This window comes from Pecten maximus, chromosome 6 (genome assembly GCF_902652985.1).
Source record: "Pecten maximus chromosome 6, xPecMax1.1, whole genome shotgun sequence".
Classification (NCBI taxonomy): domain Eukaryota; kingdom Metazoa; phylum Mollusca; class Bivalvia; order Pectinida; family Pectinidae; genus Pecten; species Pecten maximus.
The window spans coordinates 21392614-21420296 of NC_047020.1; the positions used below are offsets into that span (position 1 = coordinate 21392614).

Sequence of the window (27683 nt, forward strand, 5' to 3'; positions counted from 1 at the left end):
CAAGCTATCTTATAATGAGTATAGAAAACTATTAAGTATACTTTTATACCGAAAATCCGAGGTGCAACCGTTCCTATCTGTGACAGTGTGTTTCAAGCGAAGCTGAGAAATGGATTGGTCTGTACTTAAGTGGTTGTATCTTTGGGGAACACATTTTACCCTAATTGCTCTGGATGACTGGGCCAGTTTTTCAATGAGGTAACCACCAGCTACTACAAGGAGACCCCGCCTCAAAATGACCCTGGCTGTTCATAGGGCAATAAACCGCAACAAACAATCCATTGTAGTAAAACTTACGTTCGGGGAGGTGGCAGCTGCTAACAAGGGGAGTAACCCTCCACAGGACGTGATGAGATTGTCGGCGAGCTGTGAGATCATGTGAGTGACGTTGACAACGTAAACATGGTTGTCTCCAGAGTTGACAAAGTCTATGACTGTCTTTGTACTGTGACTGTAAGAATTAAATCAAATGTTAATTTCTTTATAAAGTATTTAGCTATGTATTAATAATTAAACATAATCCAACATAATGTTCATTTTTCTAAAAAAATTACTGAATAAGACCTGTGTATTCTGACATTCTGTATAATTTGATACCTAAGGTGTCTCACAAGGTCTCCAAAAAGTCAGGTTTCATTGCTTTATTTATTGAAAAGAAAATCATCTACACACTCCATAAAGATACACCATACTTTTCCACCCTTAACATGCATACTGTCCCCATAGTTACCTTTTCCAGACCTGGAGGTCAGTCTCAACAGAGAAGAGTAGATCAGACAGAAGTTTCTGGTGAAGTCCTGACCATCTGAACTCGGGGATCCTGAAAGGTGGGGCCCGGGGACCAGGACTGAACACATGTCGGTTACCATGGGATTCCATGCTGCCTCTGAATGACTGTGCCCTAGAAGGGTTTCTCTTCACACCTGTTGTATTTATCTCCCTTGGTAACTCACTCTTCTTCTCCTCAGGTACCTCGTCTGATTTGGCCCCAGCTGCTGCACCTTCTACAACTGCTTCCGGTTCCTTCTTATCATCCTTTGTGTCTTCTGATGCCTTCCCATCATCCTTTGTGACCTCTGATGCCTTCCCATCAGCCTCTGATTTCTCTGCTTTCCTCTCCTCATTCTCTCCATGACCTTCAGCATCACCATTCTCTATTGTTTTAGATTTATCATCTGGTTTTGTTTCATCACTGGTTGACTTTTCTACTTCTTTAATCTGGACGGAGCTTTTGATTGGTTCCTGCTGTTCCTGGAGGGCGGAGTCAGATATACCGGAGATGGTGCTGATTGGGTAATTCTGTCTTTCCTGTGGATCAACATCATCCACTCGTTGTTGATCATACTGACGGTACATCTTTGACATATGGATTTTAAAATCCTCATAAGCAACCTGAAAGAGTAAAAATAGAGTAATTAATAAGTATGTGGTATTAAATTTTACACAACTACAACTTGTAAATATTCACTTCTATAGAAGTGTGTGTATAACTATATAAATATTCTTTAGGTATTTATTTAACATACCGAGGATATAAATCCCCTACATATATTACCAACTTGGATATTGTAAATTAAGTGCAGTTATCAGGATAAAACTCTATGAAGATAAATGGACAGACACTCTGATTTCAGTGTCTGACAAGCTTTTTAGGGTATATTACAGAGTTATACTCACCTTAGAGTGGAGAATAGCCAGTGTGTCTATCCACACCCTCCAGCCACCATATTCGTACTTGATGGCATGATGGAGCAGCATACGAAACAAGGACATGACCATGTCTGTGACCTTCCGTTCCTCATCATTTCGAGAATAGATGTAGGACAGAGAGAAAAGCCAGTCCTGCCAGACAGACATCTGTAGGACAGTCCTACAACATAAAGATCATATCGTAACATCAGATCATCAGTCCTACAACACAAAGATAATATCATAACATCAGATCATCAGTCCTACAACACAAAGATCATATTGTAACATCAGATCATCAGAGAGTGTGAACTCAACACTGAGATCTGTAGGACAGTCCTACAACACAAAGATCATATCGTAACATGAGATCATCAGAGAGTGTGACCTGTCAATCAACACTGACATCTGTAGGACAATCCTACAACACAAAGGTCGTATCATAACATCAGATCATCAGTCCTACAACACAAAGATCGTATCGTAACATCAGATCATCAGAGAGTGTGAACTCAACACTGACATCTGTAGGACAGTCCTACAACACAAAGATCATATCTTAACATTAGATCATCAGTCCTACAACACAAAGATCATACCGTAACATCAGATCATCAGAGAGTGTGAACTCAACACTGACATCTGTAGGACAGTCCTACAACACAAAGATCATATCTTAACATTAGATCATCAGAGTGTGAACTCAACACTGACATCTGTAGGACAGTCCTACAACACAAAGATCGTATCGTAACATCAGATCATCAGACAGTGTGACCTCAACACTGACATCTGTAGGACAGTCCTACAACACAAAGATCATATCATAACATCAGATCATCAGACAGTGTGAACTAAACACTGACATCTGTAGGACAGTCCTACAACACAAAGATCGTATCGTAACATCAGATTGGCTGGTTACCGGTTTTTTGCTACTTGTCTATGTTTTTGTTTGATTTTCTATCAGAAACAACAGTGGAGCATCTACCCAGTGTGTATACTGATTGTTCCAGTTTGTGTAACTTATTGTGTACACAGAATTCATTAAAAAATGGTAACATATTCTCACCTACAGATATAAACATGAATAAATGTCAAAGCCGTAGAGTAAGTTATAATATTTAAACAATAGACAGACCATGATTCCATACAGACAGTGCCCTAACACACCATCTACAGGGGATCCCTTACCTCCTATTCTCTCTGTTGTTGTTACACAGGATTGTTAGATCTGATAAGAATGTCTTTTTGACCTCTGCGACCTCTGCTGTTGGCTTAGACTGGCGAATCATTGTTGCCACCACCTTCAGCACAGCTGTTATAATAAAAGAAATTTAAAACGTACAAGAAATTATACGATCACTGAAGGGCCTTTTATAGTAATTCAAACACTTGTTATGAAAATATGGAGAATCATGGTTTGATATCACTAACAACGTAGTTTAAACTCATAATATCCGACTCGTAGACTGTAGTCCTGATTAACACTCACCTGAGTTTTCTATCCTGAAGTAGGACTCTGGCTCCACATGCTTCTCCATCACACTGTCACCAGACAAACGTTCTGTCAGCAACTAATAACAGGGAGGACAAGAATCAACCACAAGTTATCCTCAACAATATGTCAAAAACAAGACATGGAGACTGAATCCACAGGTTATCCTCGACAATATGTCAAAAACAAGACTTAGAGTCTGAATCCACAGGTTATCCTCAACAATATGTCAAAAACAAGACATGGAGACTAAATTATATCTACCCCTGCTCCGTCTTTGATGTAGACAAAAGGTCTAATCAAATCCTCTGCCTGAATTAAGGCCAGGAAATAGTTCAAAAGGATGGAGAGACACATGATATACTAGGGCCTGTTCGTTTATACGGACAAACCGGTTTGTCAGTTTTTAAATCAAATATTTCAAACATATATCTTGACGGACCTACAAATGCTAATAAAGGCCTTGGAAGTCTTTGTCAAGGCTCGTCTGAAAACAGTATAAAATCACCAGGTCTGTCTTTATTTCATAAACAAACAACACCGGACCACATAAACAAACAACACCGGACCAAGTGGTCTAACTGTTTGGACCGCAAAAAGGAAAAGGGAAACTGTATATAATTAGGACCTGTGTACTAAAATATAATTAGACAGTTAAATACTGAAAGAGATGGCACTCACAACAAGAAAATATGTACTCACCTCAAACAGAACATTGTACACTGGTAGAGTAATACTCTGTTCGTTCAGCATCAGTCGTTCACCGATTAAAGAGAAGAGATTGTGTGGGCCCATACAGTCAGCCTTCCTCCTGTTAACAGAAGTCAGTTTGATATTCAGACCTCAATCTTTGTTATCACACCAAACATATTACATAAAACCTCCAATATTAAACATAATACAGTATAAAGACACACAGTAGGTACACTGTGTTATCCAAGTAAGTTAAAATTATGAAGGATTCCAATAGTGTGAAAAGAAATTTTTCATTTCAATGCCAGCATCAACATCATATATGAATCCTACTTTGATAATATTGTTCTGTGGTGGAGACTGATTTCATTTGTTTGATATTTCTGTAATGTTTTATTGTGTTTGTGATGATTTGTTGTAGTTGTGATGTTTACATATGTTATGAATGAAGAATAAAGAGGTATCCATGCTTGTTTGAGACAGGAGAAATGTACATAATTCAAGTAAGGAAAGTTCGAAAGATTTTGATATTCTGTAATGTTTCAATGATGTATCGGTTTGTAAAGTGTACCGCAGAGAGAGACAGAGAGAGACAGAAAGAGAGAGACAGAGACAGAGAAACAGAACCAAAACCAATGAAAGAACAGAGAGAGAGAACAAAAGAGAAAGTGACAAGAAACAGAGAATAATAGAGAAAAGACAAAAAGAAGAAAGAGAAACTGACAAGAAAAACAAAGAAAGATGGAGAAAAGCAGCAGAAAAAGACAAGGAAGGGAAGATAGAGTGACAGATGAAGTTAGACTGGTGTAATGTAAATTTTGTCATACTGTTTGTTTACACATTTTTCTAGTTTTTGGTAATGCCGGGACATGCGTCGAGATCTGCAAAAACAACACAACTGTATGTTAACCTAAATTGTCCTCAAGTTAACTACTGTATCCAATTCAGAAACTAAAACTTCAAGATATATTGGCAACATGATATTGACTAAATATTTCCTTATTACCGATGCTCAGGTCTGTTTCATGTTACTTCCTGTTCCTTGTGACATACTTATTTCAAATTTATCAAAATTGTAGCTGTAGCTGACAGAGTATATTTGGTGTGATGACAACTGATGGCTTGGGTGTTAAGCTTTACTCCCTTCCATAAGAATTAGTGGGAGGAGAGAGAGAGAGACCGAGTGTAAACCTATAGTCCCCTCCATTAGTACTGGTGGGAGGAGAGAGAGAGAGACTGAGTGTAAACCTATAGTCCCCTCCATTAGTACTGGTGGGAGGAGAGAGAGAGATTGAGTGTAAACCTATAGTCCCCTCCATTAGTACTGGTGGGAGGAGAGAGAGAGACTGAGTGTAAACCTATAGTCCCCTCCATTAGTACTGGTGGGAGGAGAGAGAGAGAGACTGAGTGTAAACCTATAGTCCCCTCCATTAGTACTGGTGGGAGGAGAGAGAGAGACTGAGTATAAACCTATAGTCCCCTCCATTAGTACTGGTGGGAGGAGAGAGACTGAGTGTAAACCTATAGTCCCCTCCATTAGTACTGGTGGGAGGAGAGAGAGAGACTGAGTGTAAACCTATAGTTCCCTCCATTAGTACTGGTGGGAGGAGAGAGAGAGACTGAGTATAAACCTATAGTCCCCTCCATTAGTACTGGTGGGAGGAGAGAGACTGAGTGTAAACCTATAGTCCCCTCCATTAGTACTGGTGGGAGGAGAGAGAGAGACTGAGTGTAAACCTATAGCCCCCACCATTAGTACTGGTGGGAGGAGAGAGACTGAGTGTAAACCTATAGTCCCCTCCATTAGTACTGGTGGGAGGAGAGAGAGAGACTGAGTGTAAACCTATAGTTCCCTCCATTAGTACTGGTGGGAGGAGAGAGAGAGACTGAGTGTAAACCTATAGTCCCTCCATTAGTACTGGTGGGAGGAGAGAGAGAGACTGAGTGTAAACCTATAGTCCCCTCCATTAGTACTGGTGGGAGGAGAGAGACTGAGTGTAAACCTATAGTCCCCTCCATTAGTACTGATGGGAGGAGAGAGAGAGACTGAGTGTAAACCTATAGCCCCCTCCATTAGTACTGGTGGGAGGAGAGAGACTCAGTGTAAACCTATAGTCCCTCCATTAGTACTGGTTGGAGGAAAGAGAGAGACGGAGTGTAAACCTATAGTCCCCTCCATTAGTACTGGTGGGAGGAGAGAGAGACTGAGTGTAAACCTATAGTCCCCTCCATTAGTACTGGTGGGAGGAGAGAGAGAGACTGAGTGTAAACCTATAGTTCCCTCCATTAGTACTGGTGGGAGGAGAGAGAGAGACTGAGTGTAAACCTATAGTCCCTCCATTAGTACTGGTGGGAGGAGAGAGACTGAGTGTAAACCTATAGTCCCCACCATTAGTACTGGTGGGAGGAGAGAGAGAGACTGAGTGTAAACCTATAGTCCCCTCCATTAGTACTGGTGGGAGGAGAGAGAGAGACTGAGTGTAAACCTATAGTCCCCTCCATTAGTACTGGTGGGAGGAGAGAGAGACTGAGTGTAAACCTATAGTCCCCTCCATTAGTACTGGTGGGAGGAGAGAGACTGAGTGTAAACCTATAGTCCCCTCCATTAGTACTGGTGGGAGGAGAGAGAGATTGAGTGTAAACCTATAGTCCCCTCCATTAGTACTGGTGGGAGGAGAGAGAGAGACTGAGTGTAAACCTATAGTCCCCTCCATTAGTACTGGTGGGAGGAGAGAGAGAGACTGAGTGTAAACCTATAGTCCCCACCATTAGTACTGGTGGAAGGAGAGAGAGAGACTGAGTGTAAACCTATAGTCCCCACCATTAGTACTGGTGGGAGGAGAGAGAGAGACTGAGTGTAAACCTATAGTCCCCTCCATTAGTACTGGTGGGAGGAGAGAGAGACTAAGTGTAAACCTATAGTCCCCACCATTAGTACTGGTGGGAGGAGAGAGAGAGACTGAGTGTAAACCTATAGTCCCCTCCATTAGTACTGGTGGGAGGAGAGAGAGAGACTGAGTGTAAACCTATAGTCCCCACCATTAGTACTGGTGGAAGGAGAGAGAGAGACTGAGTGTAAACCTATAGTCCCCACCATTAGTACTGGTGGAAGGAGAGAGAGAGACTGAGTGTAAACCTATAGTCCCTCCATTAGTACTGGTGGGAGGAGAGAGAGACTGAGTGTAAACCTATAGTCCCTCCATTAGTACTGGTGGGAGGAGAGAGAGAGAGACTGAGTGTAAACCTATAGTCCCCACCATTAGTACTGGTGGGAGGAGAGAGAGAGAGACCGAGTGTAAACCTATAGTTCCCTCCATTAGTACTGGTGGGAGGAGAGAGACTGAGTGTAAACCTATAGTCCCTCCATTAGTACTGGTGGGAGGAGAGAGAGACTAAGTGTAAACCTATAGTCCCTCCATTAGTACTGGTGGGAGGAGAGAGAGAGACTGAGTGTAAACCTATAGTCCCTCCATTAGTACTGGTGGGAGGAGAGAGAGAGAGACTGAGTGTAAACCTATAGTCCCCTCCATTAGTACTGGTGGGAGGAGAGAGAGAGATTGAGTGTAAACCTAGAGTCCCCTCCATTAGTACTGGTGGGAGGAGAGAGAGAGACTGAGTGTAAACCTATAGTCCCCTCCATTAGTACTGGTGGGAGGAGAGAGACTAAGTGTAAACCTATAGTCCCCTCCATTAGTACTGGTGGGAGAAAAGAGAGAAAGACTGAGTATAAACTTATAGTCCCCTCCATTAGTACTGGTGGGAGGAGAGAGAGAGACTGAGTGTAAACCTATAGTCCCCTCCATTAGTACTGGTGGGAGGAGAGAGAGATTGAGTGTAAACCTATAGTCCCCTCCATTAGTACTGGTGGGAGGAGAGAGAGAGACTGAGTGTAAACCTATAGTCCCCTCCATTAGTACTGGTGGGAGGAGAGAGACCGAGTGTAAACCTATAGTCCCTCCATTAGTACTGGTGGGAGGAGAGAGACTGAGTGTAAACCTATAGTCCCCTCCATTAGTACTGGTGGGAGGAGAGAGAGAGACTGAGTGTAAACCTATAGTCCCCTCCATTAGTACTAGTGGGAGGAGAGAGAGAGACTGAGTGTAAACCTATAGTCCCCTCCATTAGTACTGGTGGGAGGAGAGAGACTCAGTGTAAACCTATAGTCCCCTCCATTAGTACTGGTGGGAGGAGAGAGAGAGACTGAGTGTAAACCTATAGTCCCCTCCATTAGTACTGGTGGGAGGAGAGAGAGACCGAGTGTAAACCTATAGTCCCCTCCATTAGTACTGGTGGGAGGAGAGAGAGAGATTGAGTGTAAACCTATAGTCCCCTCCATTAGTACTAGTGGGAGGAGAGAGAGAGACTGAGTGTAAACCTATAGTCCCCTCCATTAGTACTGGTGGGAGGAGAGAGAGACCGAGTGTAAACCTATAGTCCCCTCCATTAGTACTGGTGGGAGGAGAGAGAGAGAGATTGAGTGTAAACCTATAGTCCCCTCCATTAGTACTGGTGGGAGGAGAGAGAGAGATTGAGTGTAAACCTATAGTCCCCTCCATTAGTACTGGTGGGAGGAGAGAGAGAGATTGAGTGTAAACCTATAGTCCCCTCCATTAGTACTGGTGGGAGGAGAGAGAGAGATTGAGTGTAAACCTATAGTCCCCTCCATTAGTACTGGTGGGAGGAGAGAGAAAGACTGAGTATAAACTTATAGTCCCCTCCATTAGTACTGGTGGGAGGAGAGAGAGAGACTGAGTGTAAACCTATAGTCCCCTCCATTAGTACTGGTGGGAGGAGAGAGACTGAGTGTAAACCTATAGTCCCCTCCATTAGTACTGGTGGGAGGAGAGAGAGAGACTGAGTGTAAACCTATAGTCCCCACCATTATTACTGGTGGGAGGAGAGAGAGACTGAGTGTAAACCTATAGTCCCCACCATTAGTACTGGTGGGAGGAGAGAGAGAGACTGAGTGTAAACCTATAGTCCTCTCCATTAGTACTGGTGGGAGGAGAGAGAGAGACTGAGTGTAAACCTATAGTCCCCACCATTATTACTGGTGGGAGGAGAGAGAGACTGAGTGTAAACCTATAGTCCCCCGGGATCCATTAGTACTGGTGGGAGTAGAGAGAGAGACTGAGTGTAAACCTATAGTCCCCTCCATTAGTACTGGAGGGAGGAGAGAGAGAGACTGAGTGTAAACCTATAGTCCCCTCCATTAGTACTGGTGGGAGGAGAGAGAGAGACTGAGTGTAAACCTATAGTCCCCTCCATTAGTACTGGAGGGAGGAGAGAGAGAGACTGAGTGTAAACCTATAGCCCCCTCCATTAGTACTGGTGGGAGGAGAGAGAGACTGAGTGTAAACCTATAGTCCCATCCATAAGTACTGGTGGGAGGAGAGAGAGAGACTGAGTGTAAACCTATAGTCCCCTCCATTAGTACTGGTGGGAGGAGAGAGAGAGACTGAGTGTAAACCTATAGTCCCCTCCATTAGTACTGGTGGGAGGAGAGAGAGACTGAGTGTAAACTTATAGTCCCCACCATTAGTACTGGTGGGAGGAGAGAGACTGAGTGTAAACCTATAGTCCCCTCCATTAGTACTGGTGGGAGGAGAGAGACTGAGTGTAAACCTATAGTCCCCTCCATTACTACTGGTGGGAGGAGAGAGACTGAGTGTAAACCTATAGTCCCCTCCATTACTACTGGTGGGAGGAGAGAGAGACTGAGTGTAAACCTATAGTCCCCTCCATTACTACTGGTGGGAGGAGAGAGAGACTGAGTGTAAACCTATAGTCCCCTCCATTAGTACTGGTGGGAGGAGAGAGACTGAGTGTAAACCTATAGTCCTCTCCATTAGTACTGGTGGGAGGAGAGAGAGAGACTGAGTGTAAACCTATAGTCCCCACCATTATTACTGGTGGGAGGAGAGAGAGACTGAGTGTAAACCTATAGTCCCCTCCATTACTACTGGTGGGAGGAGAGAGACTGAGTGTAAACCTATAGTCCCCTCCATTACTACTGGTGGGAGGAGAGAGAGAGACTGAGTGTAAACCTATAGTCCCCTCCATTACTACTGGTGGGAGGAGAGAGAGACTGAGTGTAAACCTATAGTCCCCTCCATTAGTACTGGTGGGAGGAGAGAGACTGAGTGTAAACCTATAGTCCCCACCATTAGTACTGGTGGGAGGAGAGAGACTGAGTGTAAACCTATAGTCCTCTCCATTAGTACTGGTGGGAGGAGAGAGAGAGACTGAGTGTAAACCTATAGTCCCCACCATTATTACTGGTGGGAGTAGAGAGAGAGACTGAGTGTAAACCTATAGTCCCCCCCATTAGTACTGGTGGGAGGAGAGAGAGAGACTGAGTGTAAACCTATAGCCCCCTCCATTAGTACTGGTGGGAGGAGAGAGAGACTGAGTGTAAACCTATAGTCCCCTCCATTGGTACTGGTGGGAGGAGAGAGAGAGACTGAGTATAAACCTATAGTCCCCTCCATTAGTACTGGTGGGAGGAGAGAGACTGAGTGTAAACCTATAGTCCCTCCATTAGTACTGGTGGGAGGAGAGAGACTGAGTGTAAACCTATAGTCCCCACCATTACTACTGGTGGGAGGAGAGAGACTGAGTGTAAACCTATAGTCCCCTCCATTACTACTGGTGGGAGGAGAGAGACTGAGTGTAAACCTATAGTCCCCTCCATTACTACTGGTGGGAGGAGAGAGAGAGACTGAGTGTAAACCTATAGTCCCCTCCATTACTACTGGTGGGAGGAGAGAGACTGAGTGTAAACCTATAGTCCTCTCCATTAGTACTGGTGGGAGGAGAGAGACTGAGTGTAAACCTATAGTCCCCTCCATTAGTACTGGTGGGAGGAGAGAGACTGAGTGTAAACCTATAGTCCCCTCCATTAGTACTGGTGGGAGGAGAGAGAGAGACTGAGTGTAAACCTATAGTCCCCTCCATTACTACTGGTGGGAGGAGAGAGACTGAGTGTAAACCTATAGTCCCCTCCATTAGTACTGGTGGGAGGAGAGAGAGAGACTGAGTGTAAACCTATAGTCCCCTCCATTACTACTGGTGGGAGGAGAGAGACCGAGTGTAAACCTATAGTCCCCTCCATTAGTACTGGTGGGAGGAGAGAGACTGAGTGTAAACCTATAGTCCCCTCCATTAGTACTGGTGGGAGGAGAGAGAGAGACTGAGTGTAAACCTATAGTCCCCTCCATTACTACTGGTGGGAGGAGAGAGACTGAGTGTAAACCTATAGTCCCCTCCATTAGTACTGGTGGGAGGAGAGAGAGAGACTGAGTGTAAACCTATAGTCCCCTCCATTACTACTGGTGGGAGGAGAGAGAGACCGAGTGTAAACCTATAGTCCCCTCCATTAGTACTGGTGGGAGGAGAGAGACTGAGTGTAAACCTATAGTCCCCTCCATTAGTACTGGTGGGAGGAGAGAGAGAGACTGAGTGCAAACCTATAGTCCCCTCCATTAGTACTGGTGGGAGGAGAGAGAGACTGAGTGTAAACCTATAGTCCCCTCCATTAGTACTGGTGGGAGGAGAGAGAGAGAGACCGAGTGTAAACCTATAGTCCCCTCCATTAGTACTGGTGGGAGGAGAGAGAGAGAGACTGAGTGTAAACCTATAGTCCCCTCCATTAGTACTGGTGGGAGGAGAGAGAGAGACTGAGTGTAAACCTATAGTCCCCTCCATTAGTACTGGTGGGAGGAGAGAGACTGAGTGTAAACCTATAGTCCCCTCCATTAGTACTGGTGGGAGGAGAGAGAGAGACTGAGTGTAAACCTATAGTCCCCTCCATTAGTACTGGTGGGAGGAGAGAGAGACTGAGTGTAAACCTATAGTCCCCTCCATTAGTACTGGTGGGAGGAGAGAGAGAGACTGAGTGTAAACCTATAGTCCCCTCCATTAGTACTGGTGGGAGGAGAGAGAGAGACTGAGTGTAAACCTATAGTCCCCTCCATTAGTACTGGTGGGAGGAGAGAGAGAGATTGAGTGTAAACCTATAGCCCCCTCCATTAGTACTGGTGGGAGGAGAGAGATTGAGTGTAAACCTATAGTCCCCTCCATTAGTACTGGTGGGAGGAGAGAGAGAGACTGAGTGTAAACCTATAGTCCCCTCCATTAGTACTGGTGGGAGGAGAGAGAGACTGAGTGTAAACCTATAGTCCCCTCCATTAGTACTGGTGGGAGGAGAGAGATTGAGTGTAAACCTATAGTCCCCTCCATTAGTACTGGTGGGAGGAGAGAGACTGAGTGTAAACCTATAGTCCCCTCCATTAGTACTGGATTAATGACCATGTTTAATCCTAGAATAAAGTCATATCTACAATCCTCACTTACTTGTGTGTGGCCCTCATGAGGAAAAAGCCAAGAAGTTTAAGAGCCTGAATTTGCAATGGTACCGAGTTTGATGCTAGCAGCTTAAAAACAGTTCTGAAATAAACACAAACCTTTGCTTAATTCCACACATCAACACCACAGATAATACTTCATTTTCTCACTGAATGTCAGGACTAATGTCAGGACTTCCAAACTAAGCCTTGAATTTTCATTTGTCTAAAAAATTACCACATCTGCCAATTTCTTCCAATTTCTTGCAATTATATGATTTTAGCCAGATAACTGTGCTTCTTTCCGTGAACATGACTTTGCAGCATTACAAGGAGATTGACTTGTAAATTGGGTTTCTAGAATTTTATGTTCTTAATCTCAGGTAAATTGTATACATTTATGCTATGCAACTATAAATGTTGCTATGAGACAGCTTACCTGATGCCGTTTTTCTTGTCGAAGGATGGTACCATTGAGGCGGGATGCTCGGCCATCAGTGATACAGTCAGCTGGAGTACATCCATCAGATTGTCATCCTACAGGTGTATAATTTACAGGTATATCATCACATAGAACAGTCGTCCTACAGGTGTATAATTTACAGGTATATCATCACATAGAACAGTCGTCCTACAGGTGTATAATTTACAGGTATATCATCACATAGAACAGTTGTCCTACAGGTGTATAATTTACAGGTATATTATCACACAGAACAGTCGTCCTACAGGTGTATAATTTACAGGTATATCATCACATAGAATAGTCGTCCTACAGGTGTATAATTTACAGGTATATATCATCACATAGAACAGTCGTCCTACAGGTACATAATTTACAGGTATATCATCACACAGAACAGTCGTCCTACAGGTGTATAATTTACAGGTATATCATCACATAGAACAGTCGTCCTACAGGTGCATAATTTACAGGTATATCATCGCATGGAACAGTCGTCCTACAGGTATATAATTTACAGGTATATCATCACATAGAACAGTCGTCCTACAGGTGTATAATTTACAGGTATATCATCACATAGAACAGTCGTCCTACAGGTGTATAATTTACAGGTATATCATCACACAGAACAGTCGTCCTACAGGTGTATAATTTACAGGTATATCATCACATAGAACAGTCGTCCTACAGGTGCATAATTTACAGGTATATCATCGCATGGAACAGTCCTCCTACAGGTATATAATTTACAGGTATATCATCACATAGAACAGTCATCCTACAGGTGTATAATTTACAGGTATATCATCACATAGAACAGTCGTCCTACAGGTGTATAATTTACAGGTATATCATACAGAATAGTGGAATCGACTTCTACAGAGTAGTGGAATCAACTTCTACAGAGTAGTGGAATCAACTTCTACAGAGTAATGGAATCAACTTCTACAGAGTAGACTCCAAATCAACTGCTACACAGTAGACTCCAAATCAACTGCTACAGAGTAGACTCCAAATCAACTGCTACAGAGTAGACTCCAAATCAACTGCTACAGAGTAGACTCCAAATCAACTTCTACAGAGGAGACTCCAAATCAACTGCTACAGAGGAGACTCCAAATCAACTTCTACTGAGTAGACTCCAAATCAACTGCTACAGAGTAGACTCCAAATCAACTGCTACAGAGTAGACTCCAAATCAACTTCTACAGAGGAGACTCCAAATCAACTGCTACAGAGGAGACTCCAAATCAACTTCTACTGAGTAGACTCCAAATCAACTGCTACAGAGTAGACTCCAAATCAACTGCTACAGAGTAGACTCCAAATCAACAACTGCTACAGAGTAGACTCCAAATCAACTGCTACAGAGTAGACTCCAAATCAACTGCTACAGAGTAGACTCCAAATCAACAACTGCTACAGAGTAGACTCCAAATCAACTGCTACAGAGTTGACTCCAAATCAACTGCTACAGAGTTGACTCCAAATCAACTGCTACAGAGTAGACTCCAAATCAACAGCTACAGAGTAGACTCCAAATCAACTGCTACAGAGTAGACTCCAAATCAACTTCTACTGAGTAGACTCCAAATCAACTGCTACAGAGTAGACTCCAAATCAACTGCTACAGAGTAGACACCAAATCAACTGCTACAGAGTAGACTCCAAATCAACTGCTACAGAGTAGACTCCAAATCAACTGCTACAGAGTTGACTCCAAATCAACTTCTACTGAGTAGACTCCAAATCAACTGCTACAGAGAAGACTCCAAATCAACTATCAGAACATTTACAGCCCCAGTAAATTTTGTACCTCGTGAAGTGTGGACAGATAGTTGAGGATGCTCTGTAACTCGTCCTCCTGTACTCCCTGTCCTTTCAGTAACAGTTGTTTGATGTACAGCAGCATGAAGGATCGTAACTTAATGATCTCATCATAAGTTGGCCGCGGACCATCTGTAACAGACCATTTATCACATTAAACACAGATATGTATCATAATTCACAATGGTTTTTTATCATTATATACAGTAGGATCTAAAGTGCATCTATAACTGTCACCCATCTCTACCACTACAGGACTTCTGTGGACCACCCTATATCTCTACCCATCACTACCACTACAGGACTTCTGTGGACCACCCTATATCTCTACCCATCACTACCACTACAGGACTTCTGTGGACGACCCTATATCTCTACCCATCACTACCACTACAGGACTTCTGTGGACCACCCTATATCTCTACCCATCACTACCACTACAGGACTTCTGTGGACCACCCTATATCTCTACCCATCACTACCACTACAGGACTTCTGTGGACCACCCTATATCTCTACCATTCACTACCACTACAGGACTTCTGTGGACCACCCTATATCTCTACCCATCACTACCACTACAGGACTTCTGTGGACCACCCTATATCTCTACCCATCACTACCACTACAGGACTTCTGTGGACCACCCTATATCTCTACCCATCACTACCACTACAGGACTTCTGTGGACCACCCTATATCTCTACCCATCACTACCACTACAGGACTTCTGTGGACCACCCTATATCTCTACCCATCACTACCATTACAGGACTTCTGTGGACGACCCTATATCTCTAAAGTCATGGAACTTGACACTAAACACAATACTATTTCATTCTTTTTCTCAACTTGGAAAATATGAAATATATGTCCTACATTAGGACAATTGTAAAATGGGAATATGCATCAATTTTGTTTATGTAGAAATTCCCTGAATTAGCCAATGTTGATCATTTAGCTTCTGACAAGCATGACTTGCTGCCATGCTGAATTCTACATTTGGACAGCCTAAACTCCAATTGTACTGAGGATTTTTTTTGGTTACATTAGAAAGTAGACAAAATCAATCTAAATTGGGTTTGATGAACCATATCTTTATCAATTTCTCAAATACTTCCTCAATGTACTAGTAACTACAGGAGTTTTTTCTTGTAGACCAATGATATTTTGAGCACACAGTTGACCTCTGACCTGTGCCTTTGGGTGTGATGCCGCTGCGATCCTTGGGGTTGACGACCCAGTAGTAGAACTTGAGTGTGTGCATTGTCTGGAGGACAGCACTAACTCGGCGAATGTTGTTGTAGATCTGGGCGTTACTGATGAAGTCTGTCGCCAGGTAACAGTATAGTTTGGTTTGCACCTGTGAAAACATTTAACATGAGACTGAACACCTTTTTTCAGACAAACCTGTTTCTGAAACTGAAGTACACTCAAACTGTCTTTAAAGACCTCTCAAGGGAGAAGAAAAAGGTGGCCTTTATACAGAATTTTATGTATCAGTTATGATTTGTGCTCTACTGAAATCTAAAATATGTGACCTTTATAGACAGGGTACTGTTACATACTCATGGTCTTAGGGGTAGGTATTTTTTTTTAAATTTAGTTAGAGGTAGTTTGGGTAGATAACAGGATAATAAACCAGGTAACAGGATTTATTCCTTCATTATAGTTATTGTCATCCAAAAGATAATGTATCCCACCAATCAGGGTTTAAACTAAATATCAATCATATACCTACCTCTACAGAGGAGTGGATCTACAGCGCTGGGTTAAACAGTTTAAATATCAATCGTATACCTACCTCTACAGAGGAGTGGATCCACAACGCTGGGTTAAACAGTATGTGGTCAAACAGGTGTTTGAGTAGCATGCTACCAGTGGGCAGGTCAACAAGATACTGTGTGAGGGCTAGGAAGGTCTCCAGGACCGCCGGCGTTACATGCATTCGGGACGCCTACAAGGTATACATGAATAGTTAATTATAATGGTTTAATGGCAGCATTCAGTAGATAGCTATATATTCTATATTAGATGAGATGAAAACCTGTATTTTGCATTTGTCCTTGATAATTTTGGAAATAACAATCACTCAAAAAAAATGTTTTTTTCAAATGTTAAATCCAAGATATTTTATGCAATTCTTTTAACAAGAAACAGTAAAAATACTTTGGTAATTGTTACCTTAAGTAAGTGCTATGATGGATCATTAATTCTATAGCTATAATTATACAGAAATGGATGTTGTATGACCATAAGATATACAGAAATAGTATTCTATAATTATAAGTTATACAGAAATGGAATTCTATAATTATAAGTTATACAGAAATGGTATTCTATAATTATAAGTTATACAGATATGGTATTCTATAATTATAAGTTATACAGAAATGGTATTCTATAATTATAAGTTATACAGAAATGGAATTCTATAATTATAAGTTATACAGAAATGGAATTCTATAATTATAAGTTATACAGAAATGGAATTCTATAATTATAAGTTATACAGAAATGGAATTCTATAATTATAAGTTATACAGAAATGGTATTCTATAATTATAAGTTATACAGAAATGGTATTCTATAATTATAAGTTATACAGAAATGGAATTCTATAATTATAAGTTATACAGAAATGGAATTCTATAATTATAAGTTATACAGAAATGGAATTCTATAATTATAAGTTATACAGAAATGGTATTCTATAATTATAAGTTATACAGAAATGGAATTCTATAATTATAAGTTATACAGAAATGGAATTCTATAATTATAAGTTATACAGAAATGGCATTCTGTGATCATAAGTTATACAGAAATGGCATTCTACGACCATAAGTTATACAGAAATGGACGTTGTATGACCATAAGTTATACAGAAATGGACGTTGTATGACCATGAGTTATACAGAAATGGACGTTGTATGACCATGAGTTATACAGAAATGGATGTTGTATGACCATAAGATATACAGAAATGGCATTCTACGACGTACCTTCTCGAGGAGATAACCAATGACTAAGAAGCCTTTGTTCTGTAACATTTGTTGTTGTATGGTGACGGAACTCTCCAGCAGGTTCAGCAATATACTCATTAGGTTTGCACTGCAAACAAACACAGTTAATAAAATAACTGACATTCCATATTACTTATTATTATAGTCAAACAAACACAGGTAATAAAATAACTGACATTCCATAATACTTATTATTATAGTCAAACAAACACAGGTAATAAAATAACTGACATTCCAATACTTATTATTATAGTCAAACAAACACAGGTAATAAAATAACTGACATTCCATAATACTTATTATTATAGTCAAACGAACACAGGTAATAAAACAAGAGGCCCATGGGCCTTAACGGTCATCTGACAAACACTTACACTTACAGCAGGGACACACCCCTCAATCCAGCATTATTACCATAAATCATTTATCGCAGCCAGTTATGTTTTAGATCAAATTTGGTTTTTATCCATTTAGCTTGTCCAGGAAGAGCAGCATCATAAAGCAAAATTTTAGCCAAGTTCCCATTTTTGGGGCATGCCCCTCTGTGTCCCAATGGGTCAGACAAGACTCATTTATATCAATTAGGATTGCCTTTCCCCAATGATGTTTCATGCTAAATATAGTTGTAATCAATTAAGGCATTAAGGAGGAATTGCATTTTAAAGAAATGTTTAACCTAAGCGCTCCTTTTGCCCCATCTTTTTTTCCCCAGGGGTCAAACCTGTCTCATTAAAAAATATGATTGCCGTCACCTTATATTTCACATCAAATTAGGTTGTAATCCACCAAAAGGTTAGGGAGGATTAGGATTTAACAGAAAATATTCACCAAAGTTCCCCTTTTGGGGCCCTGCCCCTAAGGCCCCAGGGGTCTCACTAGCCTCGTTTATATAAAATATGACCACCCTTCCCAAAGGATGTTTCACACCATATTTCGTATTAATCCACCCAAGGGTTAGAGAGAAGTAGGATTTATAGCAAAAATTTACCAAAGTTCCCCTTTTGGGGCCCCGCCCCTCTGGCCCTAGGGGTCAAACCAGCCTCATTTATATAAAATATGATTGTCCTCCTCCAATGATGTTTCACACCAAATTTGGTAATAATTCACTATGGGGGTTAGGAGGAGTAGTATTGTAAAGCAAAATTTCATCAAAGTTCCCCTTTTGGGGCCCTGCCCTTCTGGCCCCAGGGGCCACACCAGCCTAATTTATATAAAATATGACCACCCTCCCCCAATGATGTTTCACACAATATCTGGTTGAAATCCACCAAAGGGTTAAGGAGGAGTAGGATTTTATAGCAAAATTTCATAAAAGTTCCCCTTTTGGGGCCCCGCCCCTCAGGCCCCAGGGGCCACACCAGCCTCATTTATATAAAATATGACCACCCTCCCCCAATGATGTTTCACACAATATCTGGTTGAAATCCACCAAAGGGTTAAGGAGGAGTAGGATTTTATAGCAAAATTTCATAAAAGTTCCCCTTTTGGGGCCCCGCCCCTCAGGCCCCAGGGGCCACACCAGCCTCATTTATATAAAATATGACCACCCTCCCCCAATGATGTTTCACACAATATCTGGTTGAAATCCACCAAAGGGTTAAGGAGGAGTAGGATTTTATAGCAAAATTTCATCAAAGTTCCCCATTTGGGGCCCCGCCCCTCAGGCCCTAGGGGTCACACCAGCCTCATTTATATAAAATATGATCACCCTCCCCAAATGATGTTTCACACAATATCTGGTTGAAATCCACCAAAGGGTTAAGGAGGAGTAGGATTTTATAGCAAAATTTCATCAAAGTTCCCCTTTTGGGGCCCCGCCCCTCAGGCCCCAGGGGTCACACCAACTTCATTTATATAAAATATGACCGCCCTCCCCCAATGATGTTTCCAACCAAATTTAGTTGTAATCCACCCAAGGGTAAAGGAGGAGTAGGATTTTATAGCAATATTCACCTAAGTTCCCTTTTCGGCGCCCCGCCCTTCTGGCCCCAGGGGTCAGACCAGCCTCATTTATATAAAATATGATTGCCCTCCCCCAATGATGCTTCAAACCAAATTTGGAAGTAATCCACCCAAGCGTTAAGGAGGAGTAGCATTTTGAAAGAAAAAGTTTACGGACGGCGCACGGCGCACGGCGGACGGCGGACGACGACGGACGAAGCACGATGACTATAGGTCATCCTGACCCTTTGGGTCAGATGACCTAATAACCAACATTCCATAATACTTATTATTATAGTCAAACAAACACAGGTAATAAAATAACCAACATTCCATAATACTTATTATTATAGTCAAACGAACACAGGTAATAAAATAACCAACATTCCATAATACTTATTATTATAGTCAAACAAACACAGGTAATAAAATAACCAACATTCCATAATACTTATTACCAGTCATACTTATTACCAGTCACTTATTACCAGTCACTTATTACCAGTCATACTTATTACCAGTCACTTATTATCAGTCATACTTATTATCAGTCATACTTATTACCAGTCACTTATTACCAGTCATACTTATTACCAGTCATACTTATTACCAGTCACTTATTTCCATTCATACTTATTACCAGTCATACTTATTACCAGTCATACTTATTACCAGTCACTTATTATCAGTCATACTTATTACCAGTCATACTTATTACCAGTCATACTAATTACCAGTCATACTAATTACCAGTCATACTTATTACCATGCAGTCATACTTATTACCAGTCATACTTATTATCAGTCATACTTATTACCAGTCAAACTACGATTTCATATTTATAATCTCCCTTGACATTCAAATAACCTTCAAATATTTGTTGTACCAGTGTTTCCACAGTTACAAAATTTGATATAAAGAAAAAATAACGTTGTACATATAATTTGGTATTTGTCACTTAGCTACAAGAATTATTCAAAATTGAAATGCAATGTTGACCGTTTACAAGACAAAGGTGGCAGTACAAGGTTTTATACTCCGAATGTCTATTACTGTTGAACACATGCTTACCATATCGTATGGTCCACCTCAGACTTATCACCTTTGTCTACAGGAAAGTCTAATTGTCCAAACAATGGGAAAAACACCTGTGAAAGAAATTATAAACAGGTAACATATGAGTATTATCTAAACATTGGTTGTCATAGTTTTTACATGCATTGGAGTATAAATTACTGGGTTCCATCTACAGTCGAATCTGTCCAAACGACCATCACTATTTAGCGACCCTCTGTTCTAAGCGACCATTTCAATTCCTCCTGAGCGTTTTCGCTATATATTCTAACTCTATTAAGCGACCCTCTCTTTACGCGACCAGCGACCACAATTTTTCGTTCCCGTGATAAAAATAACTCTCCAATAAGCGACCGGAAGTCTCCAAAATGCCTTACATAACCATTTTCGCCTTAATAACACCCAAGTATTTTTACTTTTCGTGCAAAAGGACGGGATATGAGGCGAAGTGACTGTCTGGAATTCAGACGATTGTCAGACGTTTTATATGCGATATATCAATTTGCATGCGAAATATAACAATGAAGGAATGCATAAACAGTAAATTCACTGTTAAATCGTGATTTGTTATCTTTTTTGAGACATTAAAACAGATATTTGCCAGTGAAAAAGTCACCGTTTTTAAAGTAGGAAATGCAGGAACGTAAATAATAATCGGAGGGGAAATCCGGACCAAGATTTCAGGAATTAAAAAAAAATATATAAATAATTTGAAAGTAATCTAATTAACCAATGAAATATATTTCTCATGTTAAATCGATGTATTTTGCTATGCTGAAAGAATTTCAAAAAATACATATAGTGATGAAAAATTAGCACAGTAATAATTATTAAAAACAAGAGGCCCATGGGCCTTAACGGTCATCTGACAAACACTTACACTTACAGCAGGGACACACCCCTCAATCCAGCATTATTACCATAAATCATTTATCGCAGCCAGTTATGTTTTAGATCAAATTTGGTTTTTATCCATTTAGCTTGTCCAGGAAGAGCAGCATCATAAAGCAAAATTTTAGCCAAGTTCCCATTTTTGGGGCATGCCCCTCTGTGTCCCAATGGGTCAGACAAGACTCATTTATATCAATTAGGATTGCCTTTCCCCAATGATGTTTCATGCTAAATATAGTTGTAATCAATTAAGGCATTAAGGAGGAATTGCATTTTAAAGAAATGTTTAACCTAAGCGCTCCTTTTGCCCCATCTTTTTTTCCCCAGGGGTCAAACCTGTCTCATTAAAAAATATGATTGCCATCACCTTATATTTCACATCAAATTAGGTTGTAATCCACCAAAAGGTTAGGGAGGATTAGGATTTAACAGAAAATATTCACCAAAGTTCCCCTTTTGGGGCCCTGCCCCTAAGGCCCCAGGGGTCTCACTAGCCTCGTTTATATAAAATATGACCACCCTTCCCAAAGGATGTTTCACACCATATTTCGTATTAATCCACCCAAGGGTTAGAGAGAAGTAGGATTTATAGCAAAAATTCACCAAAGTTCCCCTTTTGGGGCCCCGCCCCTCTGGCCCTAGGGGTCAAACCAGCCTCATTTATATAAAATATGATTGTCCTCCTCCAATGATGTTTCACACCAAATTTGGTAATAATTCACTATGGGGGTTAGGAGGAGTAGTATTGTAAAGCAAAATTTCATCAAAGTTCCCCTTTTGGGGCCCTGCCCTTCTGGCCCCAGGGGCCACACCAGCCTAATTTATATAAAATATGACCACCCTCCCCCAATGATGTTTCACACAATATCTGGTTGAAATCCACCAAAGGGTTAAGGAGGAGTAGGATTTTATAGCAAAATTTCATAAAAGTTCCCCTTTTGGGGCCCCGCCCCTCAGGCCCCAGGGGCCACACCAGCCTCATTTATATAAAATATGACCACCCTCCCCCAATGATGTTTCACACAATATCTGGTTGAAATCCACCAAAGGGTTAAGGAGGAGTAGGATTTTATAGCAAAATTTCATCAAAGTTCCCCATTTGGGGCCCCGCCCCTCAGGCCCTAGGGGTCACACCAGCCTCATTTATATAAAATATGATCACCCTCCCCAAATGATGTTTCACACAATATCTGGTTGAAATCCACCAAAGGGTTAAGGAGGAGTAGGATTTTATAGCAAAATTTCATCAAAGTTCCCCTTTTGGGGCCCCGCCCCTCAGGCCCCAGGGGTCACACCAACTTCATTTATATAAAATATGACCGCCCTCCCCCAATGATGTTTCCAACCAAATTTAGTTGTAATCCACCCAAGGGTAAAGGAGGAGTAGGATTTTATAGCAATATTCACCTAAGTTCCCTTTTTGGGGCCCCGCCCTTCTGGCCCCAGGGGTCAGACCAGCCTCATTTATATAAAATATGATTGCCCTCCCCCAATGATGCTTCAAACCAAATTTGGAAGTAATCCACCCAAGCGTTAAGGAGGAGTAGCGTTTTGAAAGAAAAAGTTTACGGACGGCGGACGGCGGACGACGACGGACGAAGCACGATGACTATAGGTCATCCTGACCCTTTGGGTCAGATGACCTAAAAAATACACAAAAAAAAACTCTCCATTAAGAGACCGTTTTTCAACTTCCCTTGAGTGGTCGCTTAATACAGATTCGACTGTACTGTGTCAAGAGACCTATTTTTCCAAGTTTTAAAATCAAAACTTTATAACATAACCAGTACAACAAATATTTAAAATTGAAAAATTCCTACAAAGTGTTAAGTAGAGAGTTCTCACCTGTACACCGCCAAGGGAGTGGAGTGTGCTGTGTATGGACTGGGTTATTACTGCCTTCACATCCTAAAACAATAAATACAGATAACTTACTCCTTTAACTTATCTTAATTTGTACAAACTGGCAGGAAGTGGTCAGCATCAAGAGTAGTGGACTGTATAGTACATGTAATACATTATGACACTTCTAGTACTTTGTATCTGTGTTATTGTATAGTACATGTAATACATCATAACACTTGTAGTACTTTGTATCTGTGTTATTGTATAGTACATGTAATACATCATAACACTTGTAGTACTTTGTATCTGTGTTACTGTATAGTACATGTAATACATCATAACACTTGTAGTACTTTGTATCTGTGTTATTGTATAGTACATGTAATACATCATAACACTTGTAGTACTTTGTATCTGTGTTATTGTATAGTACATGTAATACATCATAACAATTGTAGTACTTTGTATCTGTGTTATTGTATAGTACATGTAATACATCATAACACTTGTAGTACTTTGTATCTATTTGTGTTATTGTATAGTACATGTAATACATCATAACACTTGTAGTACTTTGTATCTATTTGTGTTATTGTATAGTACATGTAATACATTATAACACTTGTAGTACTTTGTATCTATTTCTGTTATTGTATAGTACATGTAATACATCATAACAATTGTAGTACTTTGTATCTGTGTTATTGTATAGTACATGTAATACATTATAACACTTGTAGTACTTTGTATCTGTGTTATTGTATAGTACATGTAATACATGTACATCATAACAATTGTAGTACTTTGTATCTGTGTTATTGTATAGTACATGTAATACATCATAACACTTGTAGTACTTTGTATCTGTGTTATTGTATAGTACATGTAATACATCATAACACTTGTAGTACTTTGTATCTAATTGTATAGTACATGTTACATCATAACACTTCTAGTACTTTGTATCTATTTCTGTTACTGTATAGTACATGTAATACATTATAACACTTCTAGTACTTTTTATCTAATTGTGTTATTGTAAAGCACATGTAATACTTGGGAACATCTCTTTCTAGAACTCATAAGATACAGTACTTAGTAGTGGTTGATTTAAATGTATAATTCTCGTGACAAAATGTACAGGGTTTAATATTTCACATAACACGGTTATAGATAATGTTTCTGTAATTACCTCCCTTTTATCTGGGCCACTTATTGACAGTACTTCAGAATCGTTTATAAAGCACATAAATCATTATAAAATGTATTACATATCTGCTACACTGTAACCTTAAAATCCAGGGCATACTTTAATTTGTCATAATTTTCCTTAACTAATGTAAACTTATCATCGTCTGTTGACTAACCTGTGACATGAGGGCATGCTGTACGTGTACAAAGAAGGAAGGGTTTCCTTTGGGGGACGATTCCAGACACAGCTGACTGTCACAGGCCATAGGGTTGTACATAAACATGATGCTGCTTGTTAGCTTTCCATCGTACACCAGCTGCAATGGGAAAAAATTCTATAGTACAGACGAAAACAGGATAATAACAGGACTTCAATAAGACATGAAACAGGACATCAATGTGGCATCAACAGGACATTAAACAGGACATCAACGAGACAACAAGACATTAAACAGGACATCAACGAGACAACAGGACATTAAACAGGACATCAACGAGACAACAGGACATTAAACAGGACATCAACGCGACAACAGGACATTAAACAGGACATCAACGAGACAACAGGACATCAACGAGACAACAGGACATCAATAAGACATTAAAGAGGACATCAACCAGACATTAAACAGGATATCGAGACATCAACAGGACATCAATAAGACATGAAACAGGACATCAATGAGACATCAATAGGACATTAAAGAGGACATCAACATGATATTAATATCAATAGACATCAACAATCAATACCTATATCTTAACATTAAGACATCAACAACATCACTTCACTTTTGGGGAGATGTGTTCAGTCAATTTTTCATATCTTGAAGTCCATAGTCTATACCTGATAATGATATCATAATTTGAGACATCCTCCATATTGTGATTTACCAGTGAAGCCAGAACTTTGTTAATATGTATGTCATATTACTATCAAATATTTAAATCTTCATTATCTTAAAACTGAAATTCCAACACTGTCTCTTAAATCCAGCGATTGACCCACCTTCTTGTTGATGTTGTTTCCAGTCAGACCACTCTCATTTTCAAATCTAAACTGACCCTGAAAAATAGAATATATAAAATAATATTTGTATTTCAAATTTGTAAGTGATCTAGTTACTGGTATATCATTTACAAAATGATGTGTGTATACAGAAGCATTGTATAACTCTTTAGAAAATGTATACAAACATACATTCCCAGAAGAGGAAAAAGTTAGAGGGTCTGACATTAATAAATTGAATGGATGAAATGCCGAAACTTCTTTACAATATTTTCATTTTTCTCCTAACTAATAAAGCCAGCTAAAACCATACCTGAGGTCCCAAACAAGTCATATAGCTTACATCTACTCTGGTTTAAAATTTAAATGTTACTTTGAATTGATACTTCAAGTCCTGATGAAAATTTACCCAGTTATGAGCTGAAAGGATTCCTACAACAAAGCTATAGAGTAGATTAAAATACGTGAAAACTGTAAAATCCTACTCCTAGATGGAATCAAACAAAAATCTGCTCATCTAATCTGTCCAATCAGCAGTTTTTTTGTTTTGGTTTTTATTTATTATTTTGATATTTCATAATGACAAATGAGCCAACTTACCATATGAGGACACTCACCTTATAGTTAGGTCCTAACTGGTAGATAGCTCCTATCTGTTGTGGGGACAGAGACTCACTAAATAAGTACACACTGGACATCTGACCACAGAACATGTGGTCAGCCTCAACCTCTGAGCTCGCTCCTAGGAAACACTTGTCAAACGGCTGTAATGGCAAAAAGACACCATGGGGTCAAGGTCATTGTTTGATGACAAGGTCGAAGAATTAAAGTGAATCATTGATAAGATGTATCAAAATTTATTTTTTCTTAATTTAACCATTTTTCTTTCATTGTAAATAATATTCAAATACAAATGTACCTATAACTAACGACCAATAAACTAACAGCATTTCTCTCTAAACAATTGTGGTCAGTTTTCGGTTTTCAACATTTATTTAAGGTATGCTGTAGGAAAGACACCATTAAAATATTTCTTTAATATAAAAGATACTTACATCACTAGTGTTGACGAGCCAAGACATCTCTGTGTGGGATACAAGCTTGCCATCAACATAACACCGAAGCTCCGACTTACTCCAGCGATTGTATACATACACCAAAGTCACCATGTACCACTGTGAAGACAAGGGAGACAACTCTATTAAAGATATGCAGGGACTGACACATCTGACATTGACACATAAAAAGTTCATTATCTCCTGATTTTACTTTGACAGAAAAACTCATTTCACTTCATACATGGTGGTAAGATTTGTGTATGGTTGTCATGGTAACTGACCTTTCTGGGCTGGAACTCGTGTTTGACACAGTGTTGGAAACCTTTTCCTTTGACTTTCATGGCCGTCAGTACAAGAGAGTTCCCCAGGAAGTTGGCCGAGTATCCAACACCTTTATTTGTTCTGAAGCTGGAGGGCAACAGTTAGTCAGTATCTATACATACACATTTGTATAGTCAGTTTAAACATTAGCCAGTAGTGAACACTTTACAACAGGGTACATAAAATAGAAATTTTACTGTACAGGTTTCACTAGTGTGTATCCTACCTGACAGAGAAAGATTACCAAACTACAAACATTTTGTCAAAAGATTAAAAAACAAATGCTACATTTTTTTGCATTTTAATTTGAATTCCAGCATTTCAATTGTCTCCACATTTAATAGGCATTCAGATTTTTACCATTCTATTTCATACAAATGTAAATACTACATTCTCACCAATATAAGTATGGGCGTTCCCTCTCTACTGTGACACCGGTGACAGGGTCAAGTCGCAGCCAACATGAGAACGTCCAACCATTTTGGTACGGCCAGGTTTTGATTGGTGGCAGACTGATGTGCTACAAGGAGACAAGTAGAAATTATAATAACCCAACCATGCCATACTAACACGAGGAAGAAATACAGGAAGGCTGACCAGGCCAAAAGCAAACTGTTTTCCACTGACAGCTGGATAACCAAGCACTGGAAACAGGGACCTGTTACTGATCATGAACATGAATGTCCGTATTTATGTCTAGAACATCAAAACAAGGGGATGTTTAATTACACAGCATGAAATATATTAATAAATTTTCATTTTAAAAAATTTTCATATTTGTCATAAAAAATTCCATTTTGTAAATTTC

At 40.2% G+C, this 27683-nt stretch overlaps 1 protein-coding gene across 7 annotated transcripts in view; it reads right to left on the reverse strand.

Annotated features, from left to right (window-relative positions):
* LOC117329220 (neurobeachin-like) overlaps nt 1-27683 on the reverse strand; it is a 313249-nt gene that overhangs the window by 245124 nt on the left and 40442 nt on the right. For all 7 annotated transcript variants that reach the window (XM_033887039.1, XM_033887046.1, XM_033887045.1 and 4 more), the window contains exons 6-25: nt 27274-27395; nt 26836-26962; nt 26552-26671; nt 26114-26260; nt 25497-25553; nt 24664-24804; nt 23297-23359; nt 20558-20634; nt 17524-17632; nt 16323-16475; nt 15713-15881; nt 14508-14650; nt 12665-12762; nt 12236-12328; nt 3890-3998; nt 3185-3266; nt 2884-3007; nt 1678-1870; nt 731-1392; nt 298-451 (exon numbers count right to left, since the gene is read on the reverse strand). In XM_033887039.1, the coding sequence (XP_033742930.1) occupies nt 298-451; nt 731-1392; nt 1678-1870; nt 2884-3007; nt 3185-3266; nt 3890-3998; nt 12236-12328; nt 12665-12762; nt 14508-14650; nt 15713-15881; nt 16323-16475; nt 17524-17632; nt 20558-20634; nt 23297-23359; nt 24664-24804; nt 25497-25553; nt 26114-26260; nt 26552-26671; nt 26836-26962; nt 27274-27395 (2943 nt within the window). The remainder of the gene's footprint in view (nt 1-297; nt 452-730; nt 1393-1677; nt 1871-2883; nt 3008-3184; nt 3267-3889; nt 3999-12235; nt 12329-12664; nt 12763-14507; nt 14651-15712; nt 15882-16322; nt 16476-17523; nt 17633-20557; nt 20635-23296; nt 23360-24663; nt 24805-25496; nt 25554-26113; nt 26261-26551; nt 26672-26835; nt 26963-27273; nt 27396-27683) is intronic.